We start from the raw sequence: 21325 nt of genomic DNA, 5'->3' as shown, positions 1-21325 counted from the left end.
TAACATATTATAAATAATTATTCTCAGAAAATTACCTCAGAAAGTGTTGAAGAACTCATTCTTTCCTTTATGACATTTTACATGAGAAAAAACTAGTTATTGGTTATTTGCATTGTTCCATAAAATGTTTTTTTGATTTTCTTAGTCCTGTCAATGCTTCTCCATCACTAGACCAAAGATCAGGGGAAAGTGGCAAGTCTTCAAAACAGTATGTCTTGGCAAACAGTGTGAGTGGCCAGTCTTGCTGTAAATCAAATATATTGTGGGAGCTGTAGACCAAGAGGCCATATGGGAAATAAAGAGTACTATTTTATTAAGTCTCTCCGGCTCAAGAATGAGGTTTCGGGAAACCAACTTCTGAACTCAAAACTGGACTTCCCAGATAGACAAAGGTTCTGATGTAAAGCGTTGTTAAAAATATTTTATACATACAAAACAGGTAAGCCGAATATTTTTAAATGTCTTATTGTGTTATAAGCTTTATTTTAATTACTATATTTCTCAGCTAGTGAAAGCTCAAGATGGCAAAGAATTCAAAAACATATTTGAAACCATTTCTTTGGTTCACTGTTTGCTTGTTGCTATTGGTTTTCAGATTGCTAATTTTGATTGGAAGTTTGTCAAACTTACTGATCCTCACTTACTACATGCTGTAGTTTTGTGCATATTCATTCAAAATAGTACAGTAAATTAAATTGTGGGATGCCAACTATTCACATGGAAAGTATGATGGGCAAAATGTGCACTGGGTGCAATTGGATCAAAATTCTGTGCCCATTCTAGTATACTTCCACTTCAGTGGGAGTACAGCAGAAAATTTGGAAACTAGACCAGGACCCAGATACACATTGCATTCCAGTTTCTTGATAGCTTTGTTGCCGTAGCATTTCCATCTACTCCAAAGAATGTCATCCTGAGGAGAGGCGGGGCCAAAGGCAGTGATTCCCTCGGTGAGGAAATGCTGTGACCTTGGCCCTTAAAGGAACCCAGTGTGTCCTTGGCAGTGGTATGCTTGATGAAAGCAGCTGTATTGGGTGAAGAGTGGCCTGCCAGGAAGCAGCATGCTGGGTCCTCCCTCCCCCCCCAAAACATCTTTCAGCTGCACTGGTTGTACTATTTAGCTTTTTGGTTGGGGTTGTATGCCAGAAGTATCCTGAAGCCATACAAATCATGGGATCTCTCCTTGACCCTGTGAACTTTGTGGTATCACATGCTAAGATACGGTGCACAGTTGATTTTCATTTTATCAGCAATCTGCTTTTTGTGCTGGTCACAGTGAGTCAGCAGATAGCCTGCTTTATGCCATGTAATATATAATATATTCTCAGAGCCACTTATTAATGGTGATTAGTTAACTAAAATTGAATTTTTATTACAAAGTCTCACAGGATTATCAGTTGTATTTTCAGTGCAAATAATGCAATGTTCATTCTTTTGTGGATATTGTAAATGAGTGACCTTGATTATCAAATCTATTAATTAAGGGTATAGAAAAAAATTCACTCGAAATATTACATTAAATTGTGGCAGTAAAACTACTAATGTTCATCTTTTTATCTTTCCATGTAAAATCTAGCCTAATCTTCAACACTTTCTGTGCATGCACTCATGCTCTTTTAATTAAAAATGTTGCAAATGTTTCAAACTATTAAAAGGTAAGTTTAGGACTGTTATCACGAAATACTTCAACACATAATGAGGAATAAATTTCTATAGTTAGGTCAGCAAGAACACTGGAACCTTTTAAGAAACAATTGCGGTGGCGGTGGGTGGGGTTGGTGCTGGTGTGGGAGGGCAGAATGTTAAGATCTCTCTGAATCAAGGTAGGCTGAATAGCCGCCTTCATCATAATCATCTTGTGAATGCTGCTCCTTATTTTCTCCAGGATCAGCTGGTCCTGTCAAAGGAATGTTTTACACGGACATTCAATGCATTAAGTGGATTTGTGGCAGAATGAATGAAAATCTGATGGGGCCAATCATTCCTTCATTAAATGCTGGTTTACATGCTCCTGGCAACTAAAGGGTGGGTGCTTCACCCACATGCCACCACATCTGGCAGATACTCTAGCATGTGAACACAGACCTGCTAGAATATGATCCTACTGCCTGTCTTGAAACTACTGAGAAAGATGCTGATTTTCAAGGTCATTATCTCTCTTATTGTTTGTGTGTTTTTTTTCTCAGTCTCTCTCATCAGTCATTGGTAGTTCTTTTTAAAAAGAATATGAGAGCACCCACACAGAAGGTAGGGTACATTCAACTGTACTTCAACAACAAGAGAAAGATAAAATGGTAATAATTTGTATGAAATAACCCGAACACTAGCAGATCAAAAGATCAGAGATATGTGGAAAAAAGGGAAAGCACTGTAAAAGATTACACATGCATGGCAAGTAAGGCTAGTGGACTCTTATTCACAACTGGACTAACTAAGGTGGACAAATGTGTATCAAAGCACAGAAACAAAGCTGCAGCCAAGGAGAAAAAAAATGATTCCTCAGTCCTCATGACATAAGTATGTCTCTGGAAATAGACTGTAGTATTGGAATGCAAATACAAAATCAGGAATTATTTGATTAATTTTAAAGGTCTGTAATCTCCATGGGGCCACCTACTGTAACTCTGGCTGAAAATGACCATTTATGTTATTGCTTTGGAGTTTCTGTCTGTCTCCTACTGGAGGTGACTGTTGATGCCTCATAGTATTTCAGGGTCAATGAGTTAGAAGAAATGCATTCATTTTTCAAGGTTTGTTATTTTATAAATGTTAATTAGATGGCTACATATTCAGATGGGTCAGAAATAAAAAAGCAATGGGAAACACTTTGAAACAAACACGAAGTGATGTGAGGGGTTGAAATTGCAGGCTTTCAAGTGGTTTTTTATGTGGCATCTTTTCTGATACAAATTTCACCAAATACAGAATGGATAAATTGCTATGGAAAACCACGACACTTAATTTTTCTGCAAACAGGTAGGTTTAATGTGTAACATGTTATTTGCAAGAACTTTTATTATATAGACTGACCCATACATTTTCTTCGATTTTGCGGAGGTTTGTAAAATGACATTCGGTGCAGTGGAGGCTGCACTGGTTTTGCCAAACATAGTGCAGGCTAACAAAAAAGGGTTCTGTCTCTAAATGCAGCTTTAATCTTTGGGTTCCTGGCAAAATATGCACTCTGGTTCTTGATCTGAATACTGTTCCACTTGAATTGTGATGGAGTGAACACTGAAGTTGTCAAAAATCATCTGTGTAATTTCCTTAAGTACTTGTTGAGGATTCACTGCATCACCTGTGGATAACAGGAAAAGTAATTATTTTTAAGTAGGAACTAGCTTATGCAAATATATGGTTTAAAGCCTGCTGGCTGATAAACAGGATGCAGCGCATCACATTCTTTTTAAATTGACAACTTCAATATCCCAATTTAATAATTCACTATGAACATCGGGGTTATTTCATATGCTGGTTCAGGAAAATGAAATACCATGTGATTCTAATGCACAAGGCCGCAGGAAAAACCAGGACCTGGGAGGACACCCAAAAGTTTCTTGCAGGGTGGAAAGTCCAGGATACTTGTACCAAAGTGAAGATTCAGGATTTACTTAAGCAGAACAGAATTAGGAAATGAGACATAAGACTAAGAGAAATCAGAATGGAGGATGAGAGGGCAGGAGAATCAGGCAGCACGGCTGAGAACAGAAAGCACCAGATAGTACCCGCCCGAACATGTGTTCAGGCTACACTGCTCCAAGAGGGCTTCTCCGAGGATCTATGCATTCAAGAGCTATGCCTCTCCAATGATACAATGGCATCTCTGCCGACTTCATCATGATGACTTGTAGACTTGCTCCATTTCCACAACTGCACTGTCCATCGCAACAGCCCTCAGGTTTTACAGCTCTGGATCATGCAGGGGATAGATGCCTGCTTTCAAAGCGCAGTTGGATTCAGCCACTTTGGCACCACTGGGCAACAGAGGCACAGAGCCAGGGAATTCTACAGGATAGCTGGATTCCCCAGGATTCAAAAAACAAAGAACAGTACAGCACAGGAACAGGCCATTCGGCCCTCCAAGCCTGCGCCGATCTTGATGCCTGCCTAAACTAAAACCTTCTGCACTTCCGGGGACCGTATCCCTCTATTCCCATCCTATTCATGTATTTGTCAAGATGCCTCTTAAACGTCGCTATCGTACCTGCTTCCACCACCAACCCCGGCAGCAAGTTCCAGGCACTCACCACCCTCTGTGTAAAGAACTTGCCTCGCACATCCCCTCTAAACTTTGCCCCTCTCACCTTAAACCTATGTCCCCCAGTAACTGACTCTTCCACCCTGGGAAAAAGCTTCTGACTATCCACTCTGTCCATGCCGCTCATAACTTTGTAAACCTCTATCATGTCACCCCTCCACCTCCGTCGTTCCAGTGAAAACAATCCGAGTTTATCCAACCTCTCCTCATAGCTAATGCCCTCCAGACCAGGCAACATCCTGGTAAACCTCTTCTGTACCCTCTCCAAAGCCTCCACGTCCTTCTGGTAGTGTGGCGACAAGAATTGCACGCAATATTCTAAGTGTGGCCTAACTAAAGGCATCCACAATAGCATACACATGGCTCTGAAAGCAGCAACCAAGACGCCACTGACATATGTCAATATGAAAGAGTTCCTTTCCCAGGTTGTCCAACATATCTGTGAATCAAAGCAGGGGCGACTTCATTCGCTGCTGCAGGGAGCATCGGAGGACAGATTCTGCAGGACGTTTTCAACAATCAATCAATTGTAGCAGCAGCAACTCAGCCATCCCTTCTTCTACACATCCTATCAGATAACAGCAAAACTGATCTCTTTGGCTAACAGGAACCTGCCAGGAATCCTCACCCGTACGAAGATGCCGGAACCTACTGAATGGTCCATTTACTGACTTACTTTAATGTTCATAAATAACAAACCATGAGACAAGTGCCCAGTGTATTTCAAAGCAAACAGTGTTTTTATTGCAAGTTGGCAAGAAAGGATGGAAGATTGTTTTGTCAGGAAAAAGCTGTCAATTAAGCTTGTGTGACAATGTGTTGGGGAAAGTGAAGTGAACAATGTGGGGTGTAAAGTGGAGGCAAATGTGATGGGGTTGTGCAAAACATTTGTTGTTTGTTAGGGGAGTAATAGGTGCCTTTATGCAGAATAAAGAGTAAAGTGTTCTAAGAGTTGCTTTAAGAGGGTGTTCAGAGTGAGTTGGGGGCTGGGGGGTGGGGTGGGGTGGGGGGGGGGGTGCCGTGGTGAGTGAAATGGGAGTGTGTGATGACATGCTACCCTTGCCTGCCCTCAAAAAGTGTCCTGAGTTTTAGGGAGTAAGTGCCAGTGCCAACTCCCTGCAGGCTTGATGAATGGCAAAGAGAGGAGTGTGAGGTTCATGTTTTGCAGATCTTGGAAGAGGACTTGGCAGTCTTCATCAGAGAACAGAGTTATGCTTCTTCTGCTTGCTGCCCTAGCATGATGGCCACTTGCCATAGCTAGAAACTAAATGGGCATGACTGTATCAAGCTGGACTCATGCTGTGACTGAGAGATGACATCAAGTGATTTGCTGGAAATTACTATCAAAACCACTTGTTGGCTGTTTACCGTGCTGTCAGACAGTGTTGAGCTGCTGCTGGGAGTCTGCAGAGTGCCTTGTACACCCATGTACAGTGGAATTCTCTGGAGGAAAGGGGAGGTGGGGGTGGGTGGCAGCGATTTACACAGTTCCTACACTCAGGTTACATCTGAGCTGCAGCAAAAATATTTAAACTAATTTGTGAACGATGTAACTTTGGGGTGCAAAAAAAGCCATAGCTAGCATTGAGGAAATTCAGAGCCCATATTTGCTACTAACTTGTATGCAAGAAGGCAGTATCGCTAATATAACAAACAGTATTGCTGACTGAACGAAGGCAAGAAGTTGAATTTAAAAAGGTTTCTTTACTGACCTGTAGCAACATGAGCTGAAAGAATGACCCGGTTCATGGTAAGAGCCCAGAGATGAAGGCTGTGCATTGTTTCCACTCCATTAACTGCTAGAATCTTTTCCTTCACAGCATTGTAATTCAGTCCAACTGGTGCACCTCAATGAGATAAGTAACAGTGAAGTAAAATTAAATAAAATACTATTTAGATTGCATATATTTTACATTATATTCACATTTATATACACACATATAAATATATTTTCTAGACGTTTTCATGGAGTTTTAAGAGATGGGTCAAGAAAAATGCTCAACACTGTGTATATTCTCACACACATTTGCTGCCTCTTGCTGCTATGATCATGTTCCATCACAAGATAAAATCTTTGACCTGTGCAGGCAGATTCAGATAGTTTGGGCTGTGAGATTTGATTATGAAAAAAACAACTGAAATTTACCAAGCAATAATAGTTTGATCTTTGTTTTGTCATTTGCACTTTCACTCAAATTAATTGACCCTCCACCATTGTTGAGTCTTTCCACCCTATCACGGAGCTTTCCTTTAGTTCTTTCCTTCCCTACCTCTACACTTGCTTAAAACCTGTTTTGGTTCTAATAGGTGCTGGAAGGTAGGATTAGATCGGGCAGCTAGTTTTTTCAGCTGGTGCTGACATGATAGGCTGAATGGTCTCTTTCTGTGCCATAACTTTTCTATGGTTCTACTACATCTCTAACTTCTTCCAGTTCTGATGAAAGGTCATCGACCTGAAATATCAACTGTTTCTGTCTACACACATACCGCCTAACCCGATGAGTATTTCCTGCATTTTCTGTTTGCGTTTCTGTACTAATTAGAGATAGGCCCCAAATCCAAAAATGAGTTCCCTGAGCTAGCTACATAAAAATATAACCATTTCAGATGAGTGCCAATGACACAAAGCTACTATTCCATGGATCACCTCTTTCAGTTGAGAAAGATTAAGCTGATGCAGCCAGTGGAAGACAGGGGACGGGCGGGGGGTGGTGGTGGGGGAGGTGTGAGATATTACTGACATGGTGATATCAGGTACCAGAGTTGCAGCCAAGTCCAGCCATAACGGCCAGGAGACTGATGTGCTAAGCATTAAATTTAACCAAAAAAAAAAATTGGAGTAATTCAGGAGACAGTTAAATGGGATGCAAGAGGCTATAATTTTCTATGGAAGAATGAAGGGCTGAATGGCCTTTCTCAACTGTACTTGTTTTTGTGACCCTTGTGTAGTATTCTGGGGATGAGTACACAGATCCATATTTTCACATGCTGGTAATCAAATACACTGTATTTGGGAGTAATTAATTCATCTATATATATGGTTCCTTCTTTTCAGGATATTATTGATTTCTGAATTAGTAAAATTAATCTTAATTGGGTAGGGGAGGCAGGGGTTTCACTTCATGGGCCACTAGCACCAATATTGAGGAAAGAGGGAGCTGTTCCCTTGGAACAGGCTCCACTAAAACTGGGTTGGAAACAGTGTCCTGGTTAATCGAATAACTAGGGCAATAGACAGGGCTTTAAACTAATAAAGGATGCGGAGGTGGAGGATTCTGGAAAGGGTAAATTTAAAAGTAGCAAGGGAAATGTCAAGGCTCTAGAGCAGAACAGCATTTTGGGTAAAAATAAGCAGTGTGTCAGGAAGGGGTAGTGAAAGTAACAAAGGTAGTAGGTCATTAGTGAGTCAGGTGCTAACAGTGAAAATTAGAAAAAAGCCAAAGCTAAAGGCACTATACTTGAATATGTGGAGCATTTGCAACAATTAGATGAACTAATATCACAGATAGAAATTAACAAGTTTGATCTAATAGCCATTATGGAGACATGGTTGCAAAGTGACCAAGTTTGGGAACTAAATACTCCAGGATACTTAACTTTTAGAAGGGATAGGCAAAATCGAAAAGGAGGGTAAGCCTGATAATAAATGATGGGACAAAGACAGTAGAGAGAAAGGATCTTAGTTGAGAAAATCAAGTCGTCAAATCAGTTTGGGTGGCTTAAGAAACAGTAAGGGGCAGAAAACATTGGTGGAGATTGTTTATAGGCACCCTAACAGTTGTAGTAATGTAGAGCAAAGCATAAAGTTTAGGGAAATGAGGGGTGCATGTAATAACTGTAATACAGTAAGCATGGGAATTTTGATCTTCATATAGACTGGGCAAACCAAATTCACAGTAATAATGTGGAGGAAAGTTCACGGAATATATACAAGGTAGTTTTCTAGATCAGTATGTCGAAGAACTGACTGGGGAACAGGCTATTTTGGATCTAGTATAGTGCAATGAAAAAGGGTTAATTAATAGCCTGGTTTTAACGGGGCATCTAGGGAAGAGTGACCATAATATAAGAATTTTATATTGAGCTTGAGAGTGATTCAGTTAAGTGCAAAACTAGTCCCTTAAATCTGTAAAAGCAAACTACATAGGTATGAGGGGTGAGTTGGCTAAGGTAGATTGGGAAACTACATTGAAAGATATGGCAGACAAGCAATGGCTATCATGTAAAGAATTAATATATGATTTCCAACAAATATACATTTCTTTAAGGCACAAAAAATCCACAGAAAAAGTGGTCCAACCGTGGCCAAGAGGAGTTAAAGATGGTATTAGATCAAAGGAACAGACTTGTAATGTTGCTAAAAAGAGTAGTAAGCCTGAAGATTACAAGGATTTCAGAACTCAGCAAAGGAGGACCAAGAAATTGAGAAGGAAAGTGAAAACAGAATATGAGAGTACACTAGAAAGAGATATAAAAAACATACTGTAAATATTTCTATAGGTTTGTAAATAAGAGATTAGTGAAAGTAAATGTGGGCCTATTAAAGGCAGAGGCAGGTGAAATTATATAATGGGAAATAAGGAAATGGCACAGACATTACACAATTACTTTGCATCTGTCTTCACAGCAGAATACACAAAAAACATTCTGGAAATAAGGAGGATCCAAGGGTCTAATGAGAATGAGAGACTTTAAAAAATCAGTATATGTAAAGAAATAGTGCTGGACAAACTAATGGGACCAAGCAGCAACAAGTTCGCCGGACCTGCCAACCTGCTTCCTACCGTTTTAATAGAAGTATTTGCAGAGATAGCAGAAGCACTGGTTTTGATCTTCCGGAATTTCTTAGATTTTTGAACAGTTCCCAAGGATTGGAAGGTAGCAGATGCGACCCTGCTATTTAAGAAAGGAAGAGGAGAGAATATGGGGAACTTTGGGCCAGTTGGCCTAACCTCAGTTCTAAGCAATATGCTAGAATCTATTATTAGGGGTGTGGTAGCAGGGCACTTCGAAAATCATAATATGATTAAACGGAATCACAGATTTATGAAATGAAAATTGTGTTTGACAAATCTGTTAGAGAGTTCTTTGAGGTTGTAACTAGTAAGATGGATAATGGGGAATGTGTGATGTAGTATATTTGCTGCCATATAAAAGGTTATTACACAAAACTAGGACTCATGGAACTGCCAGGCTGTAACTAGCGGGATACCACAAGGATCAGTAATTTGGCCTCAGCTATTTACAATATATTAATGACTTAGATGAGGGAACTGAGTGGATGCAAGTTTGCTGACGATACAAAGTGGAAAAGTAAGCAGTGAGGAGGACGCAAAGAGGCTGCAGGAGGATATAGATAAGTTGGAATAGTGGGCAGGAACATGGCAGATGGAATATAATCTGGGGAAGTGTGAAGTTCTCCACTTAGGTAGGAAAAATAAAAAGGCAAAATAACTTTTGAATGGTGGGAATTATTTGCATTCAGAGGGACCTGGGTGTCCTTGTACATAAATCACAGGAAGTTAACCTGTAGATACAGCAAGCAATTAGGCGAGGTTTTGTTACAAGGGGATTAGAGTATAATGGTAAAGAAGTCTTACTACAATTGCACAGGGCACTGCAGAGGCCACCCTAAAGTAGTGTGTGCAGTTTTGGTCTCCGTACCTAAAGAAGGACATATTTGCACTTGAGGGAGTGCAACGAAGATTCACTAGACTGGTTTCTGGGATGATGAGACAAGATTGAATAAACTAGGCCGATATTCCCTGGAATTTAGAAGAATGAGAGGTGATCTCATTGAAAAATATAAATTCTTAAAGGGCGTGACAGGGTAGATGCTGAGAAAATGTTTCCCCTGGCTGGGGAATCTAGAACACGGGGGTCACAGTCTCAGAATAAGGAGTTGGCCATTCAGGACTGAGATAAGGAGAAATTTCTTCACTCAAAGGGTTGCAAGTCTTTGGAATTCTCTACACCAGAGTTACAGATGCTAAGCCGTTGAGTATATTCAAGACAGAGGTTGATAGATTTTTGTGTACTAAGGGAATTAAAAGATTATGGGGATAGTGCGGGAAGGTGGATTTGAGGTAGAACAAAGAACAAAGAACAGTACAGCACAGGAACAGGGCATTCGGTCCTCCAAGCCTGCGCTGATCTTGATGCCTGCCTAAACTAAAACCTTCTGCACTTCCGGGGACCGTATCCCTCTATTCTTTGTCAAGATGCCTCTTAAACGTCGCTATCGTACCTGCTTCCACCACCTCCCCCGGCAGCAAGTTCCAGGCACTCACCACCCTCTGTGTAAAGAACTTGCCTCGCACATCCCCTCTAAACTTTGCCCCTTGCACCTTAAACCTATGCCCTCTAGTAACTGACTCTTTCACCCTGGGAAAAAGCTTCTGACTATCCACTCTGTCCATGCCGCACATAACTTTGTAAACCTCTATCATGTCGCCCCTCCACCTCCGTCGTTCCAGTGAAAACAATCCGAGTTTATCCAACCTCTACTCATAGCTAATGCCCTCCAGATCAGGCAACATCCTGGTAAACCTCTTCTGTACCTTCTCCAAAGCCTCCACGTCCTTCTGGTAGTGTGGCGATCAGAATTGCACGCAATATTCTAAGTGTGGCCTAACTAAAGTTCTGTACAGCTGCAGCATGACTTGCCAATTTTTATACTCTATGCCCCGACCGATGAAGGCAAGCATGCCGTATGCCTTCTTGACTACCTTATCCACCTGCGTTGCCACTTTCAGTGACCTGTGGACCTGTATGCCCAGATCTCTCTGCCTGTGAATACTCCTAAGGGTTCTGCCATTTACTGTATACTTCCCACCTGCATTAGACCTTCCAAAATGCATTACCTCACATTTGTCCGGATTAAACTCCATCTGCCATTTCTCCACCCAAGTCTCCAACCGATCTATATCTTGCTGTATCCTCTGACAATCCTCATCACTGTCCACAACTCCACCAACCTTTGTGTCGTCGGCAAACTTACTAATCAGACCAGCTACATTTTCCTCCAAATCATTTATATATACTACAAAGAGCAAAGGTCCCAGCACTGATCCCTGCGGAACACCACTAGTCACATCCCTCCATTCAGAAAAGCAAAGTACTCATTTAGTACCTCGCCCATTTCCTCTGGCTCCACACATAGATTCCCTTCTCTGTCCTTGAGTGGGCCAACCATTTCCCTAGTTACCCTCTTGCTCTTTATATACGTATAAAAAGCTTTGGGATTTTCCTTAATCCTGTTTGCCAATGACCTTTCATGACCCCTTTTAGCCCTCCCGACTCCTTGCTTAAGTTCCTTCCTACTGTCTTTATATTCCTCAAGGGATTTGTCTGTTCCTAGCCTTCCAGCCCTTACTTTTTATTAGTTTATTTGAGATACAGCACTGAAACAGGCCCTTCGGCCCACCGAATGCTTCCTTTTTATTTTTGACTTTCTTTCTTTCTTTTGGGCCTCCTTATCTCGAGAGACAATGGATACGCGCCTGGAGGTGGTCAGTGGTTTGTGAAGCAGCGCCTGGAGTGGCTATAAAGGCCAATTCTGGAGTGACAGGCTCTTCCACAGGTGCTGCAGAGAAATTTGTTTGTTGGGGCTGTTGCACAGTTGGCTCTCCCCTTGCGCCTCTGTCTTTTTTCCTGCCAACTACTAAGTCTCTTCGACTCGCCACAATTTAGCCCTGTCTTTATGGCTGCCCGCCAGCTCTGGCGAATGCTGGCAACTGACTCCCACGACTTGTGATCAATGTCACACGATTTCATGTCACGTTTGCAGACGTCTTTATAACGGAGACATGGACGGCCGGTGGGTCTGATACCAGTGGCGAGCTCGCTGTACAATGTGTCTTTGGGGATCCTGCCATCTTCCATGCGGCTCACATGGCCAAGCCATCTCAAGCGCCGCTGACTCAGTAGTGTGTATAAGCTGGGGGTGTTGGCCGCTTCAAGGACTTCTGTGTTGGAGATATAGTCCTGCCACCTGATGCCAAGTATTCTCCGAAGGCAGCGAAGATGGAATGAATTGAGACGTCGCTCTTGGCTGGCATACGTTGTCCAGGCCTCGCTGCCGTAGAGCAAGGTACTGAGGACACAGGCCTGATACACTCGGACTTTTGTGTTCCGTGTCAGTGCGCCATTTTCCCACACTCTCTTGGCCAGTCTGGACATAGCAGTGGAAGCCTTACCCATGCGCTTGTTGATTTCTGCATCTAGAGACAGGTTACTGGTGATAGTTGAGCCTAGGTAGGTGAACTCTTGAACCACTTCCAGAGCGTGGTCGCCAATATTGATGGATGGAGCATTTCTGACATCCTGCCCCATGATGTTCGTTTTCTTGAGGCTGATGGTTAGGCCAAATTCATTGCAGGCAGACGCAAACCTGTCGATGAGACTCTGCAGGCATTCTTCAGTGTGAGATGTTAAAGCAGCATCGTCAGCAAAGAGGAGTTCTCTGACGAGGACTTTCCGTACTTTGGACTTCGCTCTTAGACGGGCAAGGTTGAACAACCTGCCCCCTGATCTTGTGTGGAGGAAAATTCCTTCTTCAGAGGATTTGAACGCATGTGAAAGCAGCAGGGAGAAGAAAATCCCAAAAAGTGTGGGTGCGAGAACACAGCCCTGTTTCACACCACTCAGGATAGGAAAGGGCTCACAATATCCCGCGTTATCCAAGGTTCCCGAAACTTGCCAAACTTATCCTTCTTCCTCACAGGAACATGCCGGTCCTGGATTCTAATCAACTGACGTTTGAAAGACTCCCACATGTCAGATGTTGATTTACCCTCAAACAGCCGCCCCCAATCTAAGTTTTTCAGTTCCTGCCTAATATTATTATAATTAGCCTTCCCCCAATTTAGCACCTTCACCCGAGGACTACTTTTATCCTTATCCACAAGTACCTTAAAACTTATGGAATTATGGTCACTGTTCCCGAAATGCTCCCCTACTGAAACTTCAACCACCTGGCTGGGCTCATTCCCCAATACCAGGTCCAGAATGGCCCCATCCCTAGTTGGACTATCTACATATTGTTTCAAGAAGCCCTCCTGGATGCTCCTTACAAATTCTGCCCTATCCAAGCCCCTAGCACTAAGTGAGTCCCAGTCAATATAGGGGAAGTTAAAATCACCCACCACTACAACCCTGTTACCTTTATATCTTTCCAAAATCTGTCTACATATCTGCTCCTCTGCCTCCTGCTGGCTGTTGGGAGACCTGTAGAAAACTCCCAACATCGTGACTGCACCTTTCCTATTCCTGAGCTCCACCCATATTGCCTCGCTGCATGACCCCTCCGAGGTGTCCTCCCACAGTACAGCTGTGATATTCTCCTTAACAAGTAATGCAACTCCCCCACCCCTTTTACATCCCCCTCTTTCCTGCCTGCAGCTTTGAAATTCTGGAACATTTAGCTGCCAATCCTGTCCTTCCCTCAACCAAGTCTCTGTAATAGCAACAACATAATAGTTCCAAGTACTAATCCAAGCTCTAAGTTCATCTGCCTTACCTGTTATACTTCTCGCATTGAAACAAATGCACTTCAGACCACCAGTCCCACTGTGCTCCGCAACATCTCTCTGCCTGCTCTTCCTCTTAGTCTTAAGATCAGCCATGATCTTACTGAATGGTAAAGCAGGCTCGAAGGGTCAAATAGCGTACAGTAGCTCCTATTTCTTATGATCCTATAATCTTTAAAGGGAATCCCAAAGTTTTCTATAGACATATAAATAGTAAAAGGAGGAGTTGGGCCAATTAGGGACCATAAAGGGGATTTACACGTGGAGGCAGAGGGCATAGCTGAGGTATGAAATGAATACTTTGCAACTGTCTTTACCACAGAAGAAGATGCAACCCAGAAAATGATGAAAGAGGAGATAACCCAGACACTACAAGGGTTTAAAATTAATAAGAATTATGTATTAGATAGGCTGTCTGTACTTAAAGTGGATAAAGCACCAGGACCAGATGAAATGCATCCAAGGATACTGAGGGTGGAAATCGTGGAGGCAATAGCCATAATTTTTCAGTCTTCTTTAGACTCAGGGGTGGTGCCAGGGGACTGGAGAATTCAAATGTTCCACCCTTGTTCAAAAAAGGGTGTACAGACAAGCCCAAAGACCACCAGTTTTCTGTCTCCGATGCAGTTCTAAGTTATCTCTTATCATATTACACATGGCATTTGATTATTACTATCTGTACTTGCCCTTCTCTGAATTCAAAATACTGATCGGGTATTTGTCCTGTCCCTTTATAAAGGTGTTAATTGACCCAACCTTAAATGTTTTACCTGGGAGTCTATGCCACATATTCACAGTTCCACAGGCAACATCTTCCAATATCCAAAGTTCCAAATGTTTGTAAAGCAGGAATTAGGAACAGAAAAAGACTATTAAGTTCAAAAGGTCAGTGCCTTTTGATTGATGCCATTTGTCTACCTTTGTACACATTCTCCAAGCCTTTCTTTCTCTAGATAGAAACTGATTTGCTTCCTGAGCCCATTTATGTTATTTTGTTGTACCACCTTTTCAGGTAACCTACTCCAGAAGTTTTGTGTGAAAATACTCCTTATGAAAAGTGCCATGAGGACATCATTTTTAAAAAATTCATTCATGGGACGTGGGTGTCGCTGGCTAGGCCAGCATTTATTGCCCATCCCTAATCGCCCTTGTGAAGGTGGTGGTGAGCTGCCTTCTTGAACCGCTGCAGTCCATGGGAGGTAGGTACACCCACAGTGCTGTTAGGAAGGGCGTTCTAGGATTTTGACCAGCGACAGTGAAGGAATGGCGATATAGTTCCAAGTCAGGGTGTGTGACTTGGAAGGGAACTTGCAGATGGTGGTGTTCCCATGCATTTGCTGCCCTTGTCCTTCTAGTTGGTAGAGGTCGTGGGTTTGGAAGGTGCTGTCTAAGGAGCCATGATGAGTTGCTGCAGTGCATCTTGTAGATGGTACACACTGCTGCCACTGTGTGTTGGTGATGGAGGGAGTGAATGCTTGTGGACGGGGTGCCAATCAAGCTGACTTCTTTGTACTGGATGGTGTTGAGCTTCTTGAATGTTGTGGGAGCTGCACCCATCCAGGTAAATGCAGTGTATTCCATCACACTCCTGACTTGTGCCTTGTAGATGGTGGACAGGCTTTGGGGAGTCAGGAAGTGAGTAACTCGCCACAGGATTCCTAGCCTCTGACCTGCCCTTGTAGCCACAGTATTTATATGGTTACTCCAGTTCAGTTTCTGGTCAATGGTAGCCCCCAGGATGTTGATAGTGGGGATTCAGCGATGTTAATGCCACTGAATGTCAAGGGGAGATGGTTACATTCTCTCCTGTTGTTGTGTGATGTGAATGTTACTTTCCACTTACCAGCCCAAGCCTGGATATTGTCCAGGTCTTGCTGCATTTCTACGCGGACTGCTTCAGTATCTGAGGAGTCGCAAATGGTGCTGAACACTGTGCATCATCAGCGAACATCCCCACTTCTGACCTTATGATTGAAGGAAGGTCATTGATGAAGCAGCTGAAGATGGTTGCGCCTAGGACACTACCCTGAGGAACTCCTGCAGTGATGTCCTGGAGCTCAGATGATTGACCTCCAACAACCACCTTCCTTTGCGCTAGGTATGACTCCAACCAGCGGAGAGTTTTCCCCGATTCCCATTGACTTCAGTTTTGCTAGGGCTCCTTGATGCCATACTCGGTCAAATGCTGCCTTGATGTCAAGGGCAGTCACTCTCACCTCACCTCGAGTTCAGATCTTTTGTCCACACTTGAACCAAGGCTGCAATGAGGTCAGGGGCTGAATGGCCCAGGCAGAACCCAAACTGAGCATCAGTGATCAGGTTATTGCTAAGCAAGTGCCGCTTGATGGGACTATTGATGACACCTTCCATCACTTTACTGATAATTGAGAGTAGACTGATGGGGCGGTAATTGGCCAGGTTGAATTTGTCCTGCTTTTTGTGTACAGGACATACCTGGGCAATTTTCCACATTGCAGGGTAGATGCCACTTATTGTTGCTGTACTGGAACAGCTTGGCCAGCAGTGCAGCAAGTTCTGGAGCACAGGTCTTCAGTACTACATGAAACCAATAGTTACATACTTGATGACACCTCCAACTGTCTGAAATCAGAACTTATTCTTATGTCACTAGAACTGAAATGACAATAGAACTAAAATAAGAATAGCAGAGATAAAAATTACCTTCCATCAGCACCAACAGAATATCCCGCAGAACGGTGATAGTTGTTCCCAACACAAACACAGAGAAAATAAATGTGCAGATGGGATCAGCTACTTTGAATTCAGGCTGGAAGAGACAATAATAATAATGCCAATTTAAAATGCTTATCAGCCATCTCCTTGAAGCATATCATTAGTCACTGCTTACTCCATTTGGTTTATTTCATTTCTGTCTCTTTAGGTCTCCATGACCGAAGCACCCATGTTACAACCACTGCCAGTGTTGCTTAGAACGATGCTCAAGCACCCAGAGTGTTTTTCTTCCTTCTTGCTTTCTTACACTTCTTCTGGAAAATTGTTCAATCTATGGGCTGACTTTTACCAGCCCTCTGGGGACAAGCTGGGAGGCGGGATGCCTGTAAAATGGCGAGGGAAGGTGGGAGGTGGAGTACCCATTGTCTTCCCCCTTCCTTGCCATCTTGCCAGTGGCGGGGAAAGTGGCAGATGGCCTTCCCGCCCAGAGGACAATTCAGCCACTTAAGTGGCCAATTAAGGGCCTCTCTCCAACGCCGTTGGCATTTTTCCAGTGGTGGGTGGGCCCTCCACTGTGTAAGGAGACTGCCAGTTATACCCTGGCAGCCACCCAGCCGGCTTCAGGTGGGGACCCTCTGATTTGAGCACGCTTTGTCCTAAAGAGGGGACCACGGTACCAACTGCCCTTACTAACCTCCAATACCCCCATTGCCAGGGCCTGCCTAACTGGCACCGGTGCCGTCAGACTTACCTGGTTGGGAGGGGGTGTCCTCTTCTTCTAAGCGCAGTCTCAGCAGTGGCCACCACTCCCAGTGGTGTGGCTAAGACTGCTGGCCCTCTGATTGGCTGGCAGCTCCTGGGGTGGACGGCTGTTGCTAATAGGGATGGCAGCCTCAACGGCAACCAATTAGTTGCCCGACCCCCTTAAAATGCGGCTCCGGTTCCCACAGACGGTCAAGCCGGGGTCACCCCAGCTTTTGGGCCCGTCGTTGGGACCTCTGCCGCGAGGACAAAATTCCAGCCTACATTTTCAACATTTCTCCAACAGCTTGGCAAATTGCAAATCTAATTGCAAACTTCCCTGGTAATAAAAACAAATCACAAGTATGAATATGCTTTGTACCACCATGGCACAATGTGCTGGGTGCCGGATCATCTCATTACTAATGACTCTATAGGGTTATTAGTATTCACTGTTTGCATTTAGAAAATAATCTAAATTTTAGACAATGTTGTTCCGACCAGGTGAGAAAGGTGTCTGGGCTCTTTTACTGTCTTCACCTGGTCCTATTGTTAACAGGGTTTGATTTTTAAACACTGTGTTTTGAGCTCCCCCCTTGCTGAACCCTTGTTCACCACTTTCCAATTATAAGGCAAAGAAACGAGCACACCAGGTTTTCTTAGGTTTAAAGAAGAAAAGTGAAATTTATTAAAACTTAAATTTAAACTCTAATTCAGTTAACATCTCCAGATATACAATGCACTCACGCTGGCATGCACACGCAATACATACATGCAAATAGGGATAGAAAAGAGCAGAAGAAAAATAGAGAGGTTTGAGGCAGTCTCTGAAGAGGGTTTCTTGTTCCTGTTTGTGTTTCCAGTTAGCCGTAGATTATAGACAGCTCTTACTTTTCATTGGGGCCAGTATTCTTCTTAAACCTTGTTCACGTAGGAGACTTTTCTCTCTTTGAGTTTACGTGTCTTCAATGGTTTCCGAAGCTGGTGAGAATGAGATGAGTGCAGACAGGAGAGAGGTCTTTTCCAGTCCAGGAGCAAACAGCTTTCTGAGTTTTAACCCTGTTGCCAGTTCAAATTCAAAAAACTCCAACAGTCACCCAGTCACGTGACTAAACTGGTCTGACTACATGTGTGTGTGTATTCGGCCATCTTAGTAGTTAACCTAGAATGCTTCAATGTCTGGTAATCAAAAGTCAATTGTGGATTAAATTGGAGCAGGGAATAGCCCCTTTCTAGTACTGCCTGTTGATATGCTAATGTCTCTCTCCAACCAAAGTCGCCAATTGTTTTTTTAAAGCAAGTTCTTTCTTCACCAACAACAGTTTAAAATCAATGTTCATGTGGCAAAATTAATTTTCCTCATTCTTGGCAGGTGGAGGGCTTGTCTGACAATGGAAAATTGCTCAGGTATGTCCTGTCCACAAAAAGCAGGACAAATCCAATCCAGCCAATTACCACCCCCATAAGTCTATTCTCAATCAGCAAAGTGGTCAAAGGTATCATCGACGGTGCTATCAAGCGGCACTTACTCAGCAATAACCTGCTCACCAATGCTCAGTTTGGGTTCCACCAGGGGCACTTGGCTCTACACCTCATTACAGCTTTTGTCAAAACATGGTCAAAAGAGGTGAATTCCAAAGGTGAGAGTGACTGCCCTTGACATCAAAGCAGCATTTGACTGAGTGTGATATCAAAGAGCCCTAGCAAAATTGAAGTCGAAGGGGAAAACTCTCCACTGGTTGCCGTCATACGTCGCACAAAGGAAGATGGTTGTGGTTGTTAGAGACCATTCATTGCTGCAGGAGTTCCTCAGGTTAGTGCCAACCATCTTCAGATATCTCATCAATGATTTTCCCTCTTTCATAAGGTCAGAAGTGGGAATGTTCGCTGATGATTGCAGTGTTCTGTAGCATTCCCGACTTGTCAGATATTGAAGCAGCCGGTGTCTGCATGCAGCAAGACCTGGACAGCATTCAGGTTTGGACTGATATGTGGCATGAATTTTACTTGCCATTTAAGTGCCAGGCAATGACCATCCCCAACAAGACAGAATATAATCATCTCCCCTTGATGTTCCATGACATTACCATTGCTGAATTCCCCACCATCAATATCCTGGGGGGCAACATTGTCCAGAAACTTTAACTGGACCACCCATTAAACACTGCGGCTAGACGAGCACATCAGAGACTCGCAATTCTGTGGTGAGTAACTCACCTCAGAGCTGCATTTTCACCATGGAGATGGAAACAGGAAGAAGGAACCAGGTTTGTTTTTGGATCAGAAACCTGCCTCTGGTGGGAAACTGATTAAAGATTTTCCTGGGGCTGAGCCTTTAATTGAGGTGGAGATGGGTTTCCTGTCCAATTAGAGCCAGTGGGGACGAAAAGGAGGCCATATGAAGTGTGGGACTGATTTAGACTTCTCATGGCAGCCATAACTGAAACTGCTGGCTGTCCTGAGGAACAAATCTGCAGGTTGTGCCAAAGCCTTCAAGAGCACCAGAGGTAACATATGAATTAGGAACAGGAGTAGGCCACTCGACCCTTGGAGCCTGCTCCGCTATTCAACACGATCATGGCTGATCTGATTGTAACCTCAACTCCACATTCCCGCCTACCACCAATAACCTTTCACCCCCTTGCTTATCAAGAATCTATCTACCTCTACCTTAAAAATATTTAAAGACTCTGCTTCCACCGCCTTTTGAGGAAGAGAGTTCCAAAGACTCATGACCCTCAGAGAAATAAATTCTCATCTCTGTCTTAAATGGGCAACCTCTTATTTTTAAATAGTGACCCCTAGTTCTAGATTCTTCCACAAGGGGAAACATCCTTTCCACATCCACCCTGTCAAGACCCCTCAGGATCTTATATGTTTCACTCAAGTCGCCTCTCATTCTTCTAAACTCCACAGCGAGATATCACGGGAGCTGTAAGCCAGGCACTCTCGCTTCATTGATGCTGACCTCGATTTAATGTTGGAGGCCATGAGGGAGAGGAGAGAGGTCCTCTTCCTGGAGGGTGGCAGCAGGAGGCCACCATGTCGTGCAGAGCACTAAGTGAGTCACTGGGGTGTCTTCTTACCGTCTCTGTCTACAGTTATCATTTCCTTGCACTGTATAAATGATGACAATTTAAGTCACATGTCTGGGATTCCTTTTATTGTCGCTGTGACAGATAAAGTGATATGAAGTGGTGAAATTGGTAATGGGATCCTCCACGGTGAGGAGAAAGCCTCTGGGAAGATGCACTTCCTTTATTGGTGGTAAGCGATTAGATCTTCAAGGCTGCATTTTCCATACATGTGTCAGGTACCTTAGACTCCCTTTCATGCCATGGCCCTCAAGCTGGGGGTCAGAGGGGCTCAGTTGAAACTTCTCTGAGTCAGGAGATCCTGGCATTCATGGCATCCTCATGAGCCCTCCATGCCCCAGTCATGCCGGCCAGCTCATACTGCAGCCAGGACACTTCTCTGTTCAGTGCCATCTCCCTCCGCCTCCAATTCCTTCTCCTCCCCCAAGGAGCTGTCTCCTTCCAGGGTCTCATCATCCTCGAGGTCCACACCTCTTTAAAGGGCTGTTATGAAGAACACAACAGACCACCACAATGACCGAGACCCTTGCAGGAGGGTATTGGAGGGTGCCACCCAGTTGCTCCAAGCACTGGAACTGCATCTTCAGATGCCCAATGGCCATTCTACTGGGCAGGTAGCATTGGTTGTATCTCTGCTGTGCCTCTGTGTGGGGCTCCCATGCAGGAGTGAGTAGCCATGTTTTCAAGGAATATCCCTTGTCCCCTAGGATCCATCGATGCACTTTGGGGGTTGGAGTGAACATCTGAGGCATCTCGGACTGCTGAAGGATCAAGGAGTCATGTTAACTGCCAGGAAAGTGAGTGCATACATGCAGGAAACTCTTGTTGTGGGCACAGACCAGTTAGACATTGATGGAGTGTAAGCACCTTCTGTTGATAAATCTGAGTGGGCGGTCACTCCCACTCACTTGAGTGGGCGGTCACTCACTTGATGGCCACATGGATGTTATCAATGGTGCCCTGCACCTGGGGGAATCCAACAATGGCAGCAAAACCCAATGCCCTCT

General features: G+C 43.7%; 1 protein-coding gene across 1 annotated transcript in view; it reads right to left on the bottom strand.

Moving 5' to 3' along the window:
- Window positions 1-2961: 2961 nt before the first annotated feature.
- LOC137370077 (proton-coupled zinc antiporter SLC30A8-like) overlaps window positions 2962-21325 on the bottom strand; it is a 60245-nt gene continuing 41881 nt past the window's right edge. The window contains exons 5-7 of the mRNA XM_068032181.1: window positions 16471-16576; window positions 5971-6105; window positions 2962-3298 (exon numbers count right to left, since the gene is read on the bottom strand). Of these exons, the coding sequence (XP_067888282.1) occupies window positions 3153-3298; window positions 5971-6105; window positions 16471-16576 (387 nt within the window). The 3' untranslated portion in view covers window positions 2962-3152. The remainder of the gene's footprint in view (window positions 3299-5970; window positions 6106-16470; window positions 16577-21325) is intronic.

This window comes from Heterodontus francisci, chromosome 5 (genome assembly GCF_036365525.1).
Source record: "Heterodontus francisci isolate sHetFra1 chromosome 5, sHetFra1.hap1, whole genome shotgun sequence".
Taxonomy (NCBI): Eukaryota; Metazoa; Chordata; class Chondrichthyes; order Heterodontiformes; family Heterodontidae; genus Heterodontus; species Heterodontus francisci.
Note: the sequence above shows the minus strand (reverse complement) of the source record. Positions and strands in the feature narration are given on the sequence as shown.